The sequence below is a fragment of the Heterodontus francisci genome, chromosome 32 (genome assembly GCF_036365525.1).
Source record: "Heterodontus francisci isolate sHetFra1 chromosome 32, sHetFra1.hap1, whole genome shotgun sequence".
NCBI lineage: Eukaryota > Metazoa > Chordata > Chondrichthyes > Heterodontiformes > Heterodontidae > Heterodontus > Heterodontus francisci.
In genome coordinates this window covers 11,975,297-11,998,444 of record NC_090402.1, presented here as the reverse complement: position 1 = coordinate 11,998,444, position 23,148 = coordinate 11,975,297, and the positions used below count along the sequence as shown (strand labels likewise).

Here is a 23,148-nt window from a genome sequence, read left to right as displayed (position 1 = left end):
TAAATTCTCAGAATTGAGAACATACAAGATTCTCCGATTTTTCTTTTATATATTCATTTCATGGGATGTGGGCATCACTGGCTAGGCCAGCATTTGTTGCTCATAGAGAGATACAGCACTGAAACAGGCCCTTCGGCCCATTCAGTCTGCACTGACCATCAACCACTCATCTATACTAATCCTACGTTAATCCCTTTTTCCTTCCCTCTTTCACATCTCCACCTTCCCTCAATTTTCCTACCACCTACCGACACTTTTTTTTACAATAGCCAATTTACCTATCAACCCACAAGTCTTTGGCATGTGGGAGGAAACCAGAGCACCCAGAGGAAACCCACGAGGTCACAGGGAGAACTTGCAAACTCCGCACAGGCAGTACCCAGAACCGAACCCAGGTCGCTGGAGCTGTGAGGCTGCGGTGCTAACCACTGCGCCACTGATCTGTAATTGCCCTTGAGAAGGTGGTGGTGAGCTGCCTTCTTGAACCGCTGCAGTCCACGTGGGGTAGGTACAGCCACAGTGCTGTTAGGGAGGGAGTTGCAGGATTTTGATCCAGTGACTGTGAAGGGACAGCAATTTTATATTTCCAAGTCAGGATGGTGTGTGACTTGGAGGGCAACTTGCAGATGCTGGTGTTCCCATGTGTCTGCTGCCCTTGTCCATCCTTCCATTGTTGCTTGGTTTGAACATTTTTTTTTCAAGTGAGGACATGTTACCCTCTCTGGTCATTTCACTGACCCCTGCTTTTCTTCCATTTGTGGCTTCCACAAGGCCAAAAAGCCTGACTCCAATTTCCACAGCAACATGTGCTGCACCTACAGCTATGGAAGGGCTGGGCCCATCATTACAGTGAGTTTTTGTATTTGACCCTTCAAGCCTTTCTGATTTTTGTGTCACTTACAAATGGTGTAGAAGCTGGTCTCTTATACTTACGCTGGTCTTTTGCTTCTACAGCTGTTCAAGCCCAAACCCACTTGTGTTCTATTTATATCAGAATATACAGCACAGAAACAAGCCATTTGACCCAACTGGTCCAAGCTAGTGTTTATGCTCCACACTAGTTCCCTACTTCATCTAATCCTATCAGTATAGCCTTTTATTCCTTTCTTCCTCATGCTTCCCCTTAAATGCATCAATACTATTCGCCTCGAGCATTCCTTGTGATAGCACGTTCTAACCACTATCTCTAGGTAGAGAAGTTTCTCCTGAATTCCCTGTTGGATTTATTAGTGACTATCTTATATTTATCGCATCTAATTTGGACTGTGCCTCAAGTGGGAGCATTTTCTCTCTCTCTCCTCAAACCCCTTCGTAATCTTAAAGTGCTCAATCAGGTAACCCCTCAGCCATCTCCTTTCTAGAGGAAAGGCCTGCAGCCTGTTCAGTCTCTCCTGATATGCAAAATCAGTGGGGCAAGTTTCAATGAAACAGAAAACACCAGGTCTTCTGGCTAAGATTGTTCTGCCTCTTTGTTTCACTCTGATCAGTTTGTATCTTATGCTTTGATTTTTTTTTTTGATGTGTAGAATATGCAGAGTTTTTACATTGCAAAGGGAAGAAGTTCATAGACTTCGATGAAGTGCGGCAGGAAATCGAGCAGGAGACGGACCGGGTGACTGGCAGCAACAGGGGGATCTCCTCCATTCCAATCAACCTGCGGGTCTATTCACCAAATGGTAGGTTTAGCAAAACCGAAGAAGTGATCTCCTGCTATGGAAATTGGGATATTGTGAGAGATTATTCTGGAAAAGTAAAGTCTGTTTCCAAAACTCAATGATGCTTAATTGGGGCCAAGTTATCACTCAATCCTACATGTTTTAACTTCTCCTCCCCACCCCCACACCCCACTTCCTGGCTCAGTTGTTAAATGCAACAAACATGAGGAAGAGCAGGTGTGGGACTAATTGGATAGCTGATGGCAAAGAGCTAGCACAGGCACAATGGGCCAGATAGCCCCCTTCTGTGCTGTAAGATTTGGTAATCTAGTGGATCCCCTGTGATGTTGCTTACTTTTTATTCATTCATGGGATGTGGGTGTTGCTGGTCACACCAGCATTTATTACCCATCCCTAATTGCCCTTGAGAAAGTGGTGGTGAGCTGCCTTCTTGAACCGCTGCAGTCCATGTGAGGTCGGTACACCCACAGTGCTGTTAGGAAGGAAATTCCAGGATTTTGACCCAGCGACAGTGAAGGAACGGCGATATAGTTCCAAGTCAGGGTGGTGTGTGACTTGGAGGGGAACTTGCAGGTGGTGGTGTTCCCATGCATCTGCTGCCCTTGTTCCTCTAGGTGGTAGAGGTCCCAGGTTTGGAAGGTGCTGTCGAAGGAGGCGTGGTGAGTTGCTGCAGTGCATCTTGTAGATGGTACACACTGCTGTCAATGTGCATCGGTGGTGGAGGGAGTCAATATTTAATGTGGATGGGATGCCCATCAAGCGGGCTGCTTTTGTCCTAGATCTTCAGCTTCTTGAGTGTTGGAGTTGCACTTATCCAGGCAAGTGGAGAGTATTCCATCACACTCCTGACTTCTGCCTTGTAGATGGTGGACTTTGGAGAGTTCGGAGTTGAGCTACTCATGATATTGCTGACAATAATTAGGATGATGTGCTTCCACTATAAAGACGGGAGTCTGAAGCGATATTACACCCCACGTAGTATGCGGTTGCTATGGATTTGAATGTAATGTGACCCTCAAGGCCACAATATCTAATTATTGTGACAGCTTGAGGTCTTTTAGTAATGATTAACTTTTAGGAACATTCTGAGATCAGTTAGAGGATATTTCTGTTGCTATGGAAGTTTTGAAATGATTGGCTCTTTTAAAAGCACAAAAATCTGACAAAATGTGATGCCTGAAATGTGATGGCCTCATCTCAAAACTTGGATTGAATTTATTCATCCAGTTTTCAACAAACGTGTGGTACTGCAGAGCTGATTTATATTTCCTTCAATCATTTCTAACCAAACTTCATGTGTCTAAGTGGGAAAACCGCAAAGAGTTAGATGTAGTGTTAAATTTAATTGATACAATCTTGTCCAGTGTTTCATTACCTTTCACTTTCTCTCAATATTTTAGCTAAAATATAAAGGGGCCATATTAGTACTAAGTTTGTCAAGTTTCAACTAATTCACTTGAGTTGAATTCTATCATAATTCTCAAAGTCAAGACACCATAAAGATACAAACTGACCATGTGTCTGTTCTCTCTCCAGTCCTTAACCTGACCTTGATTGACCTCCCTGGAATGACCAAGGTGGCAGTAGGTGACCAACCTCCGGACATTGAGTTCCAGATCAGAGATATGCTCATGCAATTTGTCACCAAGGAGAACTGTCTGGTCTTAGCAGTGTCCCCCGCCAACTCAGACTTGGCCAACTCTGATGCCCTGAAGATAGCCAAAGAGGTCGACCCTCAAGGTAGTGCATCATCTTTTTGTTACAACTCTCTTCTAATCAGAAATTAGTGGGCAAAATTGATTGTTGGCGTGAGGTTCAGAAACTCAAGGCAGAAAAGTAGAATCCATTGACACTGTTCCCATTCCCATTCTGGGGGCCTGAACACAATCCTAACATTCAATACAGGGTTGATAGCTACTAGCCCATATTTTGGGGAATGATTCTCAGCACGTTGGGCATAGCGTTAGCCGATTTGTTCTTTAGCATTGCTCCAGTCTGTGTGTTTGAGTTGCTTGCAAACCGGATTTCAGTGTTGGCTGTGTTTGACACTTTTTGGAGGTTATTCCATTTCGCGTTTTGGGGTTTGCATCGTTCTGTGATCTTACAGACAAGTCCAGTCAGTGTTTTTTGGGATGCATTAATCCTGGCTTTACCAGAATGATGCCTGGACTCCAAGGGTTAAATTACGAGGAGAGGTTACACACACTAGGGTTGTATTCCCTGGAATTTAGAAAGTTAGGGGATGACTTGATTGAAGCTTTCAAAATATTAAGGGGAACAGATAGAGAGAAACACTTTTGCTGGTTGGGGAATCTAGGACTAGGCGCAGAGTATAAAAATTAGAGACAGACCTTTCAGGAGTGAAATTGGGAAACACTTCCACACACAAGATGGTAGAAATTTGGAATGCTCTGCCACAACTGGCACTTGATGGATTTTTGTTAAACAAAGGTATTAAGGGATATGGGGCAAAGGTGGGTATATGGAGTCAGGTCACAGATCAGCTATGATTTCATTGAATGGTGGAACAGGCTCGAAGGGCTGAATGAGGCCATTCTTGTGCCATTATGACTTTTTTTTTTTTTAAAAGACTTATCTCTTGTCTCCTTTTCTATTTGGACATGGCACAGTGCTGGATTTTTAGAAGAGCTTCAGTTGTGTTTTTGCAAAGCAACCCTTGGCTTTGTGGATCTATGTAGTCCAGATTTTGGGACGGAGAGGAAGGAATTCATTAGTGAGGTGTGTGAGTTAGGAACAGATGGTGTAATGAACAGTGCACCCAATAGCCTGAGCTGTTCCATGAGCCCGTGCTGCAATTTGTGTCGCTGGATTCACTGATTGCAGTTTAATAATTAGGCAATTTTCTTTTATTTGCCGAATGCAATTTAAAATAAGGTGGATTTACTGCACCTGCTGGCTCTAAGTTGTCTCTGGATTTGTGGTGTTATAGAAATTATACTGGCACCAAAATGACCAGTTCACTGAAATAAATCAGCCTTAGTTGGCATTGGAAGTTGAATTGGAACATTGATAACTACAATATCAGCAGTTTGTTACTGAGAAACCTAGAGTAATTTAGCTTCAAGTGTTTTGTGGTTTGGAATTGAAAATTGTTTTCTTACTGTTAGGCACAGTTGGCATCATCCCCTGCCAGGTGGATGCCAACTCTGTTAGTCAGGGTAAGTTTCCTTCTACGTTACTTCCTACTGTTAGTCTGAACTGTGATTAGAACATTCCATTTCTACACCAACTTCACTTCTGCCCTCTGACACGATGTAATGCCAATTAGGTTTTGTGATAGGACGGCACTCATACAGAAGGGTAATAAAATAGATATGAACATTTTAAGGAAGAAATGTATTGGAATGAGTTTGTGTTGCAGCAGGTGCAGCTCTTCATGTGCTCCTTGCATTGCAGAGATCTTGGAGGGCGCCCTTCCAAGAACAGAGTCTGATCACAACCCATATTAAATTAAAATAAAAGCAAAATACTGTAGATGCTGGAAATCTGAAATAAAAACAAGAAATGCTGGAAATACTCAGCAGGTCTGGCAGCATCTGTGGAGAGAGAAGCAGAGTTAATGTTTCAGGTCAAGTTAATGTTTCAGGTCGGAGACCCTTCTTCAGAACTGACAAATATTAGAAATGTAAAAGGTTTTAAGCAAGTAAAGTGGGGGTGGGGCAAGAGATAACAAAAGAGAAGGTGTTGATAGGACAGAGGGTCACAGAGAATAACTGACCAGAAAGTCATGGAACAAAGGCAAACGGTATGTTACTGGTGTGCGGAAAGACAAAGCGTTAGTACAGAGAGGGTGTGAATGATTGTAAAGCACAGAGCACTCCAAGCACAAACATAAAAAAACACATTAATAAAAAAAAACAGCGGGTAAGCACAGTGGAAACAAACTAAACAAACTGAAAAACCTAAAATAAAATAACCAAATAAAAAAGGAAAAAGAAAAAAATAACCTAAGCATAAAAAGGAGGCCCCCGTCATGCTCTAAAATTATTGAACTCCGTGTTCAGTCTGGCAGGCTGTAGTGTGCCTAATCGGTAAATGAGATGCTGTTCCTCAAGCTTGCGTTAATGTTTGTTGGAACACTGCAGCAATCCCAGGACAGATATGAGAGCAGGGGGGTGTGTTGAAATGGCAAGCAACCGGAAGCTCGGGGTCATGCTTTCGGACTGAGCGGAGGTGTTCCGCAAAGCGGTCACCCAGTCTGCGTTTGGTCTCTCCAATGTAGAGGAGACCACATTGTGAGCGGCGAATACAGTGTACTAAATTGAAAGAAGTACGAGTAAATCTCTGCTTCACCTGAAAGGAGTGTTTGGGGCCTTGGATCACAACCTCTTTGTTTTCTCAAGTTCTGTCAAGCTGCTGGGGATACGGGTCCGCAGATACCAGCAGCCATCCGGGATCTCGCCTAAGGTCCCCGCTTTCTGAACGGGCCTCAACTATGAGTGCTGACTGGCCATTTAATCATGGAGGAATATCACAGCTGATCCCAATCCTGCCTGGACCCAGTGTCCATACTTTTTCATGATAGGTTGCTAGATAACGATCGAAGTCTTTGCTGATTTTCTGTCCTCTCTTCATCACTCCCCCACCCCTGCCAAATGTACCTTTTCATTGAGTGAGTAACTGAAATGCACCATCATTACATTGATGATGTGTTAGTCTTTTCTTCACGCGGGGATGCAGTCAAATGGATCCAATGCTGCTCTTGAGCAGATTAGGCCCCTTTCTGGTGTTTACGTTGTTGGATTATTTTTGTAAGGAAGGCACCCCGCGTAATTTGCTTTCTCAGGCCAAAGAACAGGCCCGAGACCACCTCCTGAGGCCTCCACAGGCACTGCTCCATAACCTGGATACTAGGAGGTGGGCCAAGAGCAGCGAAAGGCCGACTGGGCCTCTGATAATTTCTCTCCTCCTTCCCTCCGCAAAAGGACCGGGGCCTATGAGTTTCCCCTTCCTGTGATAGAGGTGAGGGACTTTGCATATGGTGAGAGGGTGAGAAGAATTACCCACAGCCCCTACTCACCCTCTATGGGGCCTACCTCCTGCAGCTTCCCCTGCCAGGGGCACCAGTGTGTCTGGGGTGGGCTTTCTGACTGAAAAGTCTTCTTTCTATCCAGGCCTGCGTACAATTGGAGTCATCACCAAGCTGGATCTGATGGATGAAGGGACAGACGCTCGTGACATCTTGGAAAACAAACTGTTACCCCTTAGACGAGGTAAATGGCACAAGAAGCTTTTCTGTTTCAAATCTTGCCCCCACATTTGTGTTCTGATTTGAGTACTTGCAGAAATGTATTCAATCCGAGCTTCAGAATAAATATTTTCTGTTTTTCCTCAGTGTCGCTATATTTCTCTGCTGTTTCTCGCCTGTCCTATCTAACTCTCTCATTTTTGTGTGTGTGTCCTTCTTGCTGCCCTCATGTCTCCCTCAGTGAAAAATGGTCGATTGTAATCTATCACTACTGGGTATTTGTTTTGTTTTGTCTGAATTTACCCTTTTGAGATGGTTGCTCAGTCTCCAATTCCCTCCCTCTGTCAGATGCTGCAGCATTTTCAGGCCTGAGCTCCCTGTAGATTGTTTGATACAACATGTGAGCTATCTACTGAAACCACACAGGCTTTCTGGAGGCAGAAACTGATTCAATTACCCTGCATTAAATACAATTTACCATCCTATTTCCAATTGCTACCTTGTCATAAACAGGTGCAGGGTGTTGGAGAGGTTGTGCTCGGAGGGCTGTGGGAAATGGGAAGCTGTCAGAAATGGCAAGACTGGGTCAGTGTTACCCACTGCAGTGAAAACCAAAAGTTAGAGTCAGTCAATAGGTCTGTTGGTGTTTAATGTAGAGAAACATCTCTGGGTGGGGTGGGGGGACTTTATTTTGTTGTGGGGTGCACCAGTCCTGAGCATTGCCCTTGCTCCAGCCCCCTTGTCTGGAATTCTCCAATATGCTGCATCCTGGACTCATGGACCATGTCTGTGTTCAAAATTCCTTTACATGGTGACCTTTAAAACCCAGAGATGTTGTTAGATGGAAGCTGGACAGTTCCCTATGGGAACTGGCTGAAATAGAAACGCTGGACATTTGGAGGAGGAGCAAAGCTGAAGGACATCCCTGGCCGAATCTCGGAGCCAGACAGGCTGGGAATGGGAAGCCTGGAGACCATGAGTGCAGCAGGTCCACTGAAACGTCAGCATTGGCTCTGCAGTGAAAGACAACCCTTGTAAAATGGTACAATGTCTTGGTACACCATTGAACCAAAATGGTGTGCCTTGACCTGTTATAAAATACATTCAGATTTGTGGCTCTTCTCCCTCCCCTCAAACACATGGGTAATTAATTTTCATAGTGTAGAGAAGCAAAAGCCATGGACTCCCCCTGACCCCTTCCCCCACCTCCCACCATCCCCATTCCCCGTAGAGCCAGGCAATATCAGTGAATGAGCCATTTTTGATCTGCTCTCAGCCCCTAATGGACACTCATTGAGAGAAGTTCATTCAATCCAGATCTAAATTGCATCAGGAAGACCAAGAGATGTTTTCCTATCTTCCCTTGGAGAACAGCGTGAAGTAGTGGAAGGATTCACAGGCTGATCAACACGCTGACTGGTCATGACGTAAAAACTCCTGCCATGGCTGGAACCATCTTTACACCAGTCGATAGGATGGTTAGGTCTATATTGCAGGAGGGCTTTTATGGGCTTCCACAACTGATATGATGGGAGGGGGTTGCAGCCACCAGACATGAGTATCCTCAACCCGGAATTGAGAGCCTGAGCTCCACTTTCCAGGAGCACGACTCAAACCCTAGATCTTCTGACTTCAAGGTGGGAACTCCACCACCAAGCCAAAGGCTCACTCTATGAAAGAAAGGTAGCAAAAAGTAACCACAAGCTTTCACATGTAATGCATGTGGGTAGGAGACTGAGCTGGCCTTGATTCCATGTCCTTCCTTTTTAGGTTATATTGGTGTCGTGAACAGAAGTCAGAAGGACATCGATGGGCGAAAGGACATCCAAGCAGCTCTGGCTGCTGAGAGGAAATTCTTCCTTTCGCACCCAGCTTACCGGCACATGGCTGATCGCATGGGGACACCTTACCTCCAGAAGGTTCTCAACCAGGTAATGCCAGCTTTGCTTACTTTCCAAGTGTTGGCCTGCTATGTCTTCTTGGTGGCACAGGGGTATGTTGGGTTGCCAACCCTCCAGGATTGCCTTGGAGTTTCCAGGAATTAAAGATTGAGCTCCTGGATGTTGCTGCAAGCAAAACCAGACAAAAAGTAATGGGAACATGATTAACATTTTGTTTTCTTTCTTTTCCTTTGGAAATCTCAAAAGTTATGGAAATATTGTAAATGAGGGTTGGGTGATCACAGAACTGTCAGTTTGACTGGATGGGATGGGTGAAGGCAGCAGGATATGTGATGAAACCTCCAGGAATACATTCAACCAGAGTTGGAAACCCTAGGGGGTGGAGAACCTAATTTTGAATTAAGCCAGTGAATAATGGGCAGGATTTTTGTCCACATTTGGGGTGAGTATGGAGGTGGGCAGGCATGAACATTCCCTGGCTCAACGGGGAATGGGGATGGCAGGGGGTGGGAGAAGGGGGCAGGGGCTAGGGGGAGTCCATGGCTTTTGCTTCTCTACACTATGGAAATTCAAGATGGCTCCTGGGCTGGAAGCTCCCTTGCTGTTCAACTCTATCCATGGCCATCTGCTCCCATCCCTAACGTTTTCTCCCCCAATCTGCCCTCTTAAACTGTTTAAATTCCCCTGGCTCTTTAAATCAGTTCATTTTAGCCCTATCTAAAAGTTAACAGTTAGTTTAGTGTATGTTACCTGGGCCCACTGCCCTCCCCCAGCCACACCTGCTCTTTGTTTTCTCAATGAAATTGATCCGGATGAAACTGACGAGAACAGCTGCCGATACTTTAATCTCCGATCCTGCTGTCTTCACAGTCCAGAGTGTCTGCAGCCACGGCATGCGGTAAGTCCATTGAGGTGAAGAAGGAGCTGCGGGACCCGAGAGAAGTCCTGTGAAAAGGTGCCCCGAACACCCAAAACATCCACGAACGGCCCCCCCGGCCGCAACTTCAAAGCGCCCGCGGGAGATGGCTCGGAGAGCATCTGCAGCGCACTGTCGGCAATGCTGCATGCCTTTATTTAAACCACTGCAAAAAAAAACCCTTAGCAAATGTAATCACCTCTAAGTCTGCCAAATGATGCTTCACCTCCCGAAGGACGTGGATGAGCTTTCCGGACGTCGATGGTGGGCACTGAGGGAATGGCTTATTACCTGCACCAGATTCCACCCCCCCTCCCCCCCCCTTTACCCCCCTTCCACCCACCCCCACCCCCGTCCCCTTCCCTGCTCCACCCTCTCAGCTCACCCCCTCACAACCCCGTCCCAGCCCGCCCCCCCCTCGCACCATCTTCACCCCGCACCCCCTTCCCCTGCACCCCCACCCAACCCCCTCCCTCTACCCCTCCCCCTTGCATCCCCTCCTCCCACCGGCACCATCCTACACCTGTGTAGGGGCCCCAACAACCCCACTGCCTTGTGGGCGTCTTGGGAGAGACCAAGGCTAAGGGAGTAAACCCTAACAGAAAATCCGGAGCGGAACCCCGTAGGCGGTCATGTGTCACCTTTGGCATGTTTCCGGCAGTTCCTGCAGCCATACTGGTGCCAAACGTCGTGTCCTGCACTCCTTTGGACCCCACCAGAAAGGCCGAGAGGGGGGTTTTGACGACTGGGCAACTCTCAACCTCCATAAATTTGCCCAGGCATGCGCCATGGAGAGGTCACTCCATAGTTGCCTCACAGCGACTGAAACAACACGGAAGGCAGCAGTTACGGGTTATAAGTCCAGATAAATTGGCGTAGAAACTGGGCGCCACGGGTTGCCTTTGTCGGTGGGAGAGGTCATTGCACCTCACTGGACAGCTACCGCCCGCCTCAAACCGGGCAGCCCCCGGTCAATAAGGTTCTGTCCCGCCACAGTCTGCCTGCTTCAATGGGTGCTTGGAGCTCAGGGTCATTGCCCGAAAGGTGGACTGATACACCGCACCAAACAACATGAAAAAAGGAAAGAAGGTACCAGCCCTTCGCTTTGCAAGCTGGAACGTCAGAACTGTGTGTCCTGGCCTGTCGGAAGACCTTACACAAATCAACGATTCTCGGAAGACCGCCATCATTAACAACGAGCTCAGTAGACTCAATGTGGACATTGCAGCACTTCAGGAGACTCGCCTCCCCGCGAGTGGCTCTCTAGCAGAGCAAGACTACACCTTCTTCTGGCAGGGCAGGGATCCTGAAGAACCAAGACAGCATGGAGTGGGCTTCGCCATCAGAAACTCCTTGCTCAGCATGATAGAGCCTCCCTCAAATGGCTCGGAACGCATACTGTCCATCCGACTGCTCACCACCTCTGGTCCAGTACACCTACTCAGCATCTATGCTCCAACACTCTGTTCCGCACCTGAAGCTAAAGACCAGTTCTATGAACAACTCCATAACATCATTAGCAGCATCCCCAACACCGAACACCTATTCCTGCTGGGGGACTTTAATGCCAGGGTTGGGGCCGACCATGACTCATGGCCCTCCTGCCTTGGGCGCTATGGCGTTGGAAGGATGAATGAGAACGGGCAGAGACTGCTTGAGTTGTGTACCTATCATAACCTCTGCATCACCAACTCGTTCTTTCACACTAAACCCTGTCACCAGGTTTCATGGAGGCACCCAAGATCACGTCGTTGGCACCAGCTAGACCTCATTGTCACAAGGCGAGCCGCCTTAAACAGTGTTCAAATCACACGCAGCTTCCACAGTGCGGACTGCGACACCGACCACTCCCTGGTGTGCAGCAAGGTTAGAGTCAGACCAAAGAAGTTGCATCATTCCAAGCAGAAGGGCCACCCGCGCATCAACACGAGCAGAATTTCTCACCCACAGCTGTTACAAAAATTTCTAAATTCACTTGTAACAGCCCTTCAAAACACTCCCACAGGGGATGCTGAGACCAAGTGGACCCACATCAGAGACGCCATCTATGAGTCAGCTTTGACCACCTACGGCAAAAGTGCGAAGAGAAATGTAGACTGGTTTCAATCTCATAATGAAGAGCTGGAACCTGTCATAGCCGCTAAGCGCATTGCACTTTTGAACTACAAGAAAGCCCCCAGCGATTTAACATCCGCAGCACTTAAAGCAGCCAGAAGTACTGCACAAAGAACAGCTAGGCGTTGCGCAAACGACTACTGGCAACACCTATGCAGTCATATTCAGCTGGCCTCAGACACCGGAAACATCAGAGGAATGTATGATGGCATGAAGAGAGCTCTTGGGCCAACCATCAAGAAGATCACCCCCCTCAAATCTAAATCGGGGGACATAATCACTGACCAACGCAAACAGATGGACCGCTGGGTTGAGCACTACCTAGAACTGTACTCCAGGGAGAATGCTGTCACTGAGACTGCCCTCAATGCAGCCCAGCCTCTACCAGTCATGGATGAGCTGGACATACAGCCAACCAAATCGGAACTCAGTGATGCCATTGATTCCCTAGCCAGCGGAAAAGCCCCTGGGAAGGACAGCATTACCCCTGAAATAATCAAGAGTGCCAAGCCTGCTATACTCTCAGCACTACATGAACTGCTATGCCTGTGCTGGGACGAGGGAGCAGTACCCCAGGACATGCGCGATGCCAACATCATCACCCTCTATAAAAACAAAGGTGACCGCGGTGACTGCAACAACTACCGTGGAATCTCCCTGCTCAGCATAGTGGGGAAAGTCTTTGCTCGAGTCGCTCTGAACAGGCTCCAGAAGCTGGCCGAGCGCGTCTACCCTGAGGCACAGTGTGGCTTTCGTGCAGAGAGATCGACTATTGACATGCTGTTCTCCCTTCGTCAGATACAGGAGAAATGCCGTGAACAACAGATGCCCCTCTACATTGCTTTCATTGATCTCACCAAAGCCTTTGACCTCGTCAGCAGACGTGGTCTCTTCAGACTACTAGAAAAGATCGGATGTCCACCAAAGCTACTAAGTATCATCACCTCATTCCATGACAATATGAAAGGCACAATTCAACATGGTGGCTCCTCATCAGAGCCCTTTCCTATCCTGAGTGGTGTGAAACAGGGCTGTGTTCTCGCACCCACACTTTTTGGGATTTTCTTCTCCCTGCTGCTTTCACATGCGTTCAAATCCTCTGAAGAAGGAATTTTCCTCCACACAAGATCAGGGGGCAGGTTGTTCAACCTTGCCCGTCTAAGAGCGAAGTCCAAAGTACGGAAAGTCCTCATCAGAGAACTCCTCTTTGCTGACGATGCTGCTTTAACATCTCACACTGAAGAATGCCTGCAGAGTCTCATCGACAGGTTTGCGTCTGCCTGCAATGAATTTGGCCTAACCATCAGCCTCAAGAAAACGAACATCATGGGGCAGGATGTCAGAAATGCTCCATCCATCAATATTGGCGACCACGCTCTGGAAGTGGTTCAAGAGTTCACCTACCTAGGCTCAACTATCACCAGTAACCTGTCTCTAGATGCAGAAATCAACAAGCGCATGGGTAAGGCTTCCACTGCTATGTTCAGACTGGCCAAGAGAGTGTGGGAAAATGGCGCACTGACACGGAACACAAAAGTCCGAGTGTATCAGGCCTGTGTCCTCAGTACCTTGCTCTACGGCAGCGAGGCCTGGACAACGTATGCCAGCCAAGAGCGACGTCTCAATTCATTCCATCTTCGCTGCCTTCGGAGAATACTTGGCATCAGGTGGCAGGACTATATCTCCAACACAGAAGTCCTTGAAGCGGCCAACATCCCCAGCTTATACACACTACTGAGTCAGCGGCGCTTGAGATGGCTTGGCCATGTGAGCCGCATGGAAGATGGCAGGATCCCCAAAGACACATTGTACAGCGAGCTCGCCACTGGTATCAGACCCACCGGCCGTCCATGTCTCCGTTATAAAGACGTCTGCAAACGCGACATGAAATCGTGTGACATTGATCACAAGTCGTGGGAGTCAGTTGCCAGCATTCGCCAGAGCTGGCGGGCAGCCATAAAGACAGGGCTAAATTGTGGCGAGTCGAAGAGACTTAGTAGTTGGCAGGAAAAAAGACAGAGGCGCAAGGGGAGAGCCAACTGTGCAACAGCCCCAACAAACAAATTTCTCTGCAGCACCTGTGGAAGAGCCTGTCACTCCAGAATTGGCCTTTATAGCCACTCCAGGCGCTGCTTCACAAACCACTGACCACCTCCAGGCGCGTATCCATTGTCTCTCGAGATAAGGAGGCCCAAAAGAACACTATGGAAATTAATAACCCATGTGTTAATGGGATTGGTGAGTAGCCAGTTAAGGATATGTGGGCGTCACAGTGGTGCAGTGGTTCGCACTGCAGCCTCACAGCTCCAGCGACCCGGGTTCAGTTCTGGGTACTGCCTGTGCAGAGTTTGCAAGTTCTCCCTGTGATTACGTGGGTTTTCGCCGGGTGCTCCGGTTTCCTCCCACAGCCAAAGGCTTGCAGGTTGATAGGTAAAGTGGCCATTGTAAAATTGCCTATTGTGTAGGTAGGTGGTAGGAGATTTGAGGGAAGGTGGGGATGTGGTAGAGAATATGGGATTACTGTAGGATTAGTATAAATGGGTGATTGATGGTCAGCACAGACTCGGTGGGCCGAAGGGCCTGTTTCAGTGCTGTATCTCTCGATGACTCTATGGTTCTATGACTTAATGGCCCGTTGAGGCCTATTGTCAGAAACAACTGGAATTTTGTAGTTGGTCTGCGGTCCCCCCCAAGGCATCAGGGACCACGCCAGACCGGGGGATGTTGGGGGGAAAGGGGGCCAGCGCTCCAAGCAGGCTTTGAGGCCCTCCCCACCTGCCTCTTCACCGGCTGCCCAGTGGAGGGCTTTCCCCCTCCACAATGGCGGCCCAGCAGCAAAGGTCATTTTTTAATTTGAAAATTTGAACGAGATGGAGGCATCCCTCTTTTTTTTTTTTTACTTTGTCTCCCTTCCTCTCTCCCTCTCTCTCTTTCTCTCTCTTTCTTCCTCTCTCTCTCTCTCTCTCTCTCTCTCTCCTCTCCTCCTCTCTCACTGTCTCGCTTTCTCTCTCGCCCTCACTCTCTCGCTTTCTCTTTTCGCCCGTGCGCCCTCGCCCTCTCGCTTGTGACCCCCACATCGGAGTCCTGAACCAAAAAGCAAATTCTTGTCCAGTATGTCGGACTGGACTGCCAGAGGCTTTAACATAAACATAGGTCTATTCCCGACATTGTTTGGTATCCATTACTTCCTTTGGTCGCTCTTCCTTTAACAGCAATTGACAAACCATATCAGGGACACACTGCCTGCCCTCCGTAACAAGCTGCAAAGCCAGCTGCTCTCCATTGAGAAAGAGGTGGAAGAATACAAGAACTTCCGACCTGATGATCCATCCAGGAAAACCAAAGCCTTGCTGCAGTAAGTACTGCTCACGTAATGCATCATTGTCAGCAGCAGAGGTTCACCATAGATAACTATTTTAATTATCCTTTTTAAATCATCCTCGTGTTCAAATGCTGGTTCTTGGGATGAGGGGATTGTCCTATGAGGAGAGATTGAGTAAACCAGGCCGATATTCCCAGGTGTTTAGAAGAATGAGAGGTGATCTCATTGAGAAATATAAAATTCTCAAAGGGGCTTTACAATACAGGTGCTGAGAATGTGTTTCCCCCTGACTGAGGAATCTGGAACACGGAGGTCATGGTCTCAGAATAAGGGGTCGGCGATTTAGGACTGAAACCAGCAGAAATTTCTTCACTCAAAAGGTTGAGAGTCTTTGGAATTCTCTACCCCAGAGAGCTGTGGGTGCTCAGTCATTGAGTATATTCAAGATAGAAGTCGGTAGATTTTTGGGTATTAACAGGTATGGGGATAGTGTGGGAAGGTGGAGTCGAGGTAGAAAATCAGCCTGATCTTATTGAATGGTGAAGCAGGCTCGAAAGGCCAACTGGCCTACTTCTGCCCCCATTTTTCTCTCTGTTCTAAATCCTTCCACGGTCTTGCCAATCCTTAGAATCATAGAACATTTACAGCACAGAAAGAGACCACTTGGCCCACCGTATTCTGCGCTGGCTGAAAAACGAGACACACCGCCTAATCTCACTTTCCAGCATTTGGTCCATAGCCCTGCAGGTTACAGCACTTGAAATGCATATCCAGACACCCTTTAAATGAGTTGAATGTTTCTTCAACCCCGCTGCCCTCACCAAACCACACCTGCCCCCCCACTCCCTTGTTGGGGCCTGCCTGACCAGCCCCGATGACCCCAACTCCACTTGCTCTGAATCCTGAAGGGTTGTCTCCATGTTTGCTACTAGGCATCCTGCAATACTGGCAGTGGCCACTGATCCTAGTGGCACTGCTGAGCTGCTGACACCAATTGGGTTGGAAGCTCTGGAGCCAGGGTTTGTCCCTTAAAGGGACGGAATCCCTGATGGCAGGCAGTTAATTGACTGACTGCCCATCTTGGAGTTCAGTGGGGAGTCCAAAACAGGGCTGAGGCAGGGTTGCTCCCCCACCTTCTGGCCTGTCATCGGGACCTCCGCTGTTGAGGTACGATTCAGCCCATAATCTTAAAAAAAATTACGGCGTGGCCATTTTAGGAGGGAAATTAGGAAGCACTTTCATACAAAGAGTAGTGGAAATCTGGAGCTCTCTTCCCCTTAAAAGGTTTTGCTGGGACAATTGAAGCCGATTGAGATCAATAGGTTTGTGTTAGGTAAGGGTACCAAGGGATGTGGAGCGAAGGCAGGGAAATGGAGTTGAGATACAGATCAGTCATGATCCATTTGAATGGCAGTACAGGCTTGAGGGGCTGAATGGCCTACTCCTGTTCCGATGTATTGATATAAACTTTCTGCTCTTTGACAGGATGGTTCAACAGTTTTCAGTTGATTTTGAGAAGCGCATTGAAGGCTCGGGGGATCAGATTGACACCTACGAGCTGTCGGGCGGTGCGAGAATAAACCGCATTTTCCACGAGAGGTTCCCCTTCGAACTCGTCAAGGTAACTCGAGACTTCGAAACTCCTTGGAGACGTTTGCTTTGCAGCAGCTTGACTACCACCAATTTCAACCTGAATCTCGCTGCTTCCATGTGTATTACTGATGCTAAATAACAGGTTTAGAGTCGGGTTGATGAAGTAAATTCATTGCCATGGTGGTCGTGAGGCCCCAGTATAGAGCTGCCAGTGAAGTGTCCATCAGCTAAAGTGATGTGATTGAAGCAGTAGCAACTGCTGTGACTTTGACCCAGTAAAGACCATACTAATGGGTCATTAATTCTTCAATAACTGCAAACAGAATGAGTCATTTCTGTCTCTGGGTCTATTTTAGTGCTTCTACTCGTTACCTGCTGTGCTACTAGTTCACCAGACAGGGTCATACACTTGGCACAGGTGAGATTGTCTCATAGTCCTTGTGGATTGGGCAGCACATTACACCAGCAGCAAGACCTTCATCCCACCAGTCTGGGATGCAGTTGACCCCAGTGATAAGAGGTGGGTTAGTGCTGATGGAATGTATGTCTGTCTGTTGATGTAAAGATAGCAGATGAAGTTAATTCGGGCCAATCTCGCCCAGTTCCATGACTCTCTCGTGCAAACCTGCCCAGAATTTGTGCTGTGTTTCAGGCGATTGTAATGGGAAATGCCAGGAAAACTGCTCCTAGAATTCAGTTGCTGATGGTTTCCTACAAATCCCTACCGGTCTCGAGTGTAGGATCCCACCACTGGCTTAAATTCAGAAATCTACCAGTTTCCATCCATTGAGAAGCATATAGTAGGCTTGGAAAGACCATTCAGTTTGTGTTCATCTATGCTGTCGATCATCTACAAACTATCCATGTGTGCACTCCGTGTCCCATTTGTTTATACTTGAGGGGAAAGTTTTGCAAAAATCCCATTGACCTCAAAAGATAGTTGAGCAAACTTTTTGAAAAATCTGTCTTTATACCTCCCTTACTGAATACTATCTGGTGGCTTTCCAATGCTGATTTCATTGACAATAGTGTAGCTCAGTACTGTCCAGATCAATGGAGCCAATCAGCAGTCTCTCTCTTCCTCGCCCCCTTCGATAAACAGAACTCTTTCACAAAAGCATGGTTCTGTATTCTTGCTCTCCTCCCCATCCGTGCAGTAAGAAGGACCAACTAATCCATATTGACAAATAGGACACCTCTGTAGTTGGTGGGGGGAAAGTTGGGGGAAATTATCATTGCATTTGGAGATGGGATTCTTGCTTGCTGTATGGATGGGCCTATTAAGAGTTTCCTCATGTTATTTTCTTCTGTGACAGATGGAATTTGATGAGAAGGAGCTGCGACGGGAGATTAGCTATGCTATCAAGAACATCCATGGAATCAGGCATGTATCTGTAGAACTTTGTGACTGTAATCCATTTACCTTCAAGTATATCTAATGCCTGTTGGCCCCCAACAGGAAATTTCAGTCTTTCCTTTCTCTTTCCCTACCCAACATGATAACTCTGTCTCTATCCACCCCCAAACAAGGGGCAAGGAGTGTTGACCTGCACGATTCCTAAATCTGGTACTGATTGGAATATGAGGAGGTTTGAGGAACAAGAACTTGAATTGACTCAGTATTTTCTTGATTCCTTCCCGTCTGGGTTGTTGGGTGATAGACCAACCCTCCTAGTCATGTGGCAGTGCTGTTCTTGAAACACCTACCTGGAGGACGGAAGAGCACCTTGGGGTGACTGTCTCTCTGATTTCTTTTGTTCTATCTTCTCCTCTGCTCCATCCTTTTGGGGAAGCGTTTGGCATCCACTTAGCGCGGCTCCATCAGGAGAAGACTGACATTAAACCAACACTATATGGGGGAAAATCACCAGGACCCACCTCTGTCCCCTCCCCACATAACTGTGGTGAAGCCCCTCCCCCTTATGCCATGCTGAAGATCGGGAACGTTTAATTGGACTGTCACTCGAATATTTTTTTAAATTTACCTATTAATTTTCAAGGGGACTGAAACACTTTTAAAGAGTTCAGCTCTGCTCTGTTATTTACAGATTTAAATTTTCAACTTTCACATTGTGTCAGTCCAGTTTTAAAAACGATTGCCTTTCTTGTATTTTAAAGTGAAGCAGATGCGGGTTAGTGGATCTCCTAATAGGAGTAATGTTTGAGTATTAGTGAAGTTTCCTGTGTCGAGTTGCAGGGGAGTGGGAGGTCCAGTAGCATCTGTCCTGTCCAGTAGATTGTCTCATTGTTTCACTTTGGCTCCAATGTGTACTTCCTCCCCTCCAGTTACTCTGAATTCAATGAGCATATTGGCTATAAAGCTTTGTCTGGACTGAGTAATTAGTGCAGGTCTGTTTCTACACCATAACTAATAAGAGCAATGCGAAGGGAAGGGGGAAGACTGAGTGTTGTAGTGGTAAGACACACCTAGCCTCAGATCAAAGCAGCTCAGACTAACAGTCTGAAATTCCTTGATTTAGGGGCCATATAGTATATACGTTTGGGGCACTTTGAATCCACTGCCTAGTGGGCATAGCTACATGACACAAATCCTGTTGTGGCATAAAAGGCCAATTTTAACATGTAGCTGCAGTGTGGGTAACTGAGTAGAACAAAGTAGAGGAAATCTGATCCTGACCTGGGAGTGCTCGATACTGGCCTATATAGGAGAATGTTCCACTTCCCAGTGCTAACTACTAGTGAGTCTCCCATCAGGATAAAGCAAATTTCCCTCTGTGTTTAAGGGGAGCTGGTTAAGTATATAAGGGAGAAAGGAGTAGAAGGACATACTGATGGAATTACAGGAAATAGGGTGGGAGGAGGCTCATAGACTAGTTGGCCCGAATGGCCTGTGCCTGTGCTGTACATTCTCTAAGTAATGCTGTAGGTATCGATGGGGATGTGCAGCTTAAGGGTCCATTTAGTGGCAAAGCTGCAGGTGTGACTGTTGATAGGTAACTTTATAATGGGAAAATCCTTGCACAACATGGAGGCATGGCAGAATGGTGATGCCCAAATCAGATGTCTGAGGCATAGATGGCAAATTAATATGATGTTAATTTGATAAGGAATGAGGAGCAGTAGCTGAAAGCTCCATCTCTTGAAAGTGGGGAGAGCTCCTTCTGTGAAAAGGAAGCTGAATGGGTGCAGCTCTGTCATGGGTAAAAGGAAAGGCTCCTGTGGTGACATTCCCTTTTTGTATTTCATTGCAACGTTGAAAGTGTCTCAGTAAGCAGCCGTTTCAGAGCTGATTGTAGCATTCCGATTCATTACATTCAGCTCCATACTCCATCCATTGCTAGAAGCTGTGATTCGATCCATTTAATAATCTAGTTCAAAATGAATGCCACTTTATTCGAGCTCCCCTTCCGGGGAATGTGAAGTCTGAAGTGCTTCATCTTTGTCACCACGCTGCCAATACCTGCTGCTGCTGCTGGCAGCTTGGTCCTGAGTTCTTCAGTACTTACTGGGTTCAGTAAATGGCAGCTTACAGGACATTTCAAAATGCCTCCTGCACTGGCGAGGACTTGTTAGGAACCTGAACTGATGTTCAGCAGCTTTCATTCCTCCTCTCTGAACAATGCTGCCAAATCTGGGGAGGCTTCCCTCAATATCTCTGTTACAGCACTGGATGGACTTACAGGAAAACACTGGGCATCTGAGTTGGAATCTAAACATTTGGCTCTTTCCCTTTTTTTATCTCTCTCCCCTCTCTTCTTTCTCTCTTTTCTTTCCTTCTCTCCATCTGCTTTCTCTCATTCTTTCTTGTCTGCGTCTGCCTCTCTCTCTGTTTCAGTGAGTCTCTGTCTCTTGGTCAGGCTGTGTGCCTCTCTTCCTCTCTCTCAGTCTCTCTGAGTCACTTCATCTGTCTGTCTCGCACCCTCCCTTTCTTTCTTTTTCTTGATGACGTGTCTGTGTGTGTCTCTGTCTCTCTCCCTTTGCATCTGTGTCTCTCTCTGTATTTCTCTCTCTGTCGTGTGTGTGTGTGTCTCTCTTTCTTCCCCCCCCCCCCGTGTATGTGTGTGTGTGTGTGTGTGTGTCTCTCTCTCTCTCTGTGTGTGTCTCTGTCTCTCTCTCTCTCCCTCTCTGTGTCACTCTTTCCGTTTCCCTTTGTGTCTGTCTCTCTCTCTCCCTGTGTGTGTGTCTCTCTATCTCACTCTCTGCATCAATGCGATTTTTTCTTAATTTCTGGCTTCGTGACATTAGCTGGAGTGCTGACAGTGAGTGGAGGTGGCAGAATTAGTTTTTTCTGCACTGTGCCTCATGGCAGTCGGGTGAGTCAGTGCTGATGTTGAGCTGGGAGCAGGTTGCCCAACTGTCTTCTCATCTACACAAGGCATATCCATCAAGGAGAAAAATCTCCTACAAAGTTGCTTAACACATCAGTCTCTTGTAATTGCCTTCAAAAGGATGAACATTTTATTGATGTGTGTGTTTTCCCCCATAAACTCTGGGGGGGCCGGGAGGAAAGATTTTTCATTTTGTCCATGAGCATTGCTTACCAGTAAATGTATATGTGAAGGAGTGTTCGGTCCAGATATAACACTTGTCCATCATACTGAAGGTTTGAAATATTTCCATATTGGAGCTGCTCAGTTCCTTTTTTCAATGGTTGCTGCAGTTCAGACAGGCTGTTTAGACTTCCCAATGGTAGGAGGACCTTTAACTTGGAAAATCCATTGTTTAGAAATGTGGTGAGGAACACTACTCGCAATGGGAGTAACTGACACTTTGCAAAGCCTTATCCCCAAGACACAGTGATGAGAAGTGATTCTCTACTGCCCTTAGTACATTTAGAGAGTGAAAAAATACTTCAATCAGTCTGCCAGCAATTTCAATGTAAGACGCTTGTGGCTTTACCATAGCAAGGTGAGAACTTCTGCCACAGCAGTGTGCCATCTCTAGTGATTTTTAAGGGCTTTTCTTCTGTTGACTATTTGGTTTGTGGGGAGGAAGATGGAATAATCTCTGGTGTAGTTGAGACAGAATATATTTAATTCATTCCTGTGATAAGGTTCTGATTTTCAGTTTCACAAAGAAATTGTTAATGTTGTTTTTGTTAATTTAACAATTCTTAAGGCCTGGGTTACAATCCAGCCTAGACTGATGGGTTGGAGGCTTACACTCTCTTGCTGACTAAGGGTTTCCTTGTGAAACTGGTTAGGGACTGTCTCAACCTGGTTCTTAATGAATGTGAGCAGATACCACAAAACTGCTTTAAAAATAGAACTGAGCACTTTTTGATTACCTCACGCTGAGCAACCGAAAAGACAGCTGTCAAATGGAATCGGAAATCTAGTGGGGGCTATTCTGAGGCTCAGGTTTGACTGCATTGGAGAACATTCAACTCTGTACCGAACTCATGTTGTACCTACCCTGGACAATGCCCGATGCTGACTGCAGTTGAATAAAAGTGTTCCATTCCCCTACACTGATAATCCCTCACCTTGGTGATCTCACAAACATTGAAGAAATAAAATGACTCAAAGGGACTTAACTGAGCTCTTGAGAATTCTGTTGTCCAAATTGGTCTCTTTATTTTCTAACATTGTAATTTTTTTTTTTAAATTAATGATTGATGTTCAATACTTTGACGTCTTTCCTCACTTTGATAGAACGGGTCTTTTCACTCCCGACATGGCATTTGAAACGATTGTGAAAAAGCAGATCTTGAAGATCAAAGAGCCCTGCCTCAAATGTGTGGACATGGTTATCAATGAGTTAATCAGTACGGTTAGGCAGTGTACCAAGAAGGTAATTTGCTATGTCATGGAGTCCTGAAAACTTGCTGCCTGCACTTGGATCTTCAGAAATTTCTCTTTGGAGTGGGCTTTGGGTGTTTGGGCTTAGCAACTGACAGTAACCTGGCTGCAGGCACTAGTTAATATTTAGCATGCATGATCACACATAGAGCACAGCCTCCTCACTTAATATTCATCTGTTTCCAGGTTTAATATTAACCTTCAAGCAGAATATTTAGCAGCAAGGATTGGGTTAATGTTGATTGCTTTAAAATAAAAGCTGAAAATAACTAACTGGTACTATGGTATGAACATAGTGCTTTCCTGACAAGTCCCTTTTTAGCTGCTATTTTTACGACAACTTACATTTCTTTAATAGCTCTGTAAAGTTAGTAAAACTTCCCAAGTCGATTCATGGGAATGTAAATGAACAGAAATTGACACTGAGCTAAAGAAGGAGAAAATGGATAGTTGAACAAAGGTTTGGTCAAAAAGGCAGGTTTTAAAGAGTGTTTCAAAGGAGGAGGGAGAGGTGAAGAGTTTTCGGGAGGATATTCCTGAGCTGAGGGATGAGAGCGCTGAAGCCATGGTTGCCAATATCGGGATGAAGGAAATGGAGATGCACAAGAGGTCAAAATTGGAGAAGCGCAGAGTTCCTCGAGGGTGAGAGGGCTG

General features: G+C 46.5%; 1 protein-coding gene across 1 annotated transcript in view; it reads left to right on the top strand.

Annotated features, from left to right (window-relative positions):
- The window catches only part of LOC137347632 (dynamin-1-like), a 224,562-nt gene that overhangs the window by 72,565 nt on the left and 128,849 nt on the right, over positions 1–23,148 (top strand). Inside the window, exons 3-10 of the mRNA XM_068012240.1 lie at positions 1,527–1,676; positions 3,213–3,416; positions 6,812–6,910; positions 8,656–8,816; positions 15,030–15,172; positions 16,625–16,760; positions 18,049–18,116; positions 22,348–22,486. Of these exons, the coding sequence (XP_067868341.1) occupies positions 1,527–1,676; positions 3,213–3,416; positions 6,812–6,910; positions 8,656–8,816; positions 15,030–15,172; positions 16,625–16,760; positions 18,049–18,116; positions 22,348–22,486 (1,100 nt within the window). The remainder of the gene's footprint in view (positions 1–1,526; positions 1,677–3,212; positions 3,417–6,811; positions 6,911–8,655; positions 8,817–15,029; positions 15,173–16,624; positions 16,761–18,048; positions 18,117–22,347; positions 22,487–23,148) is intronic.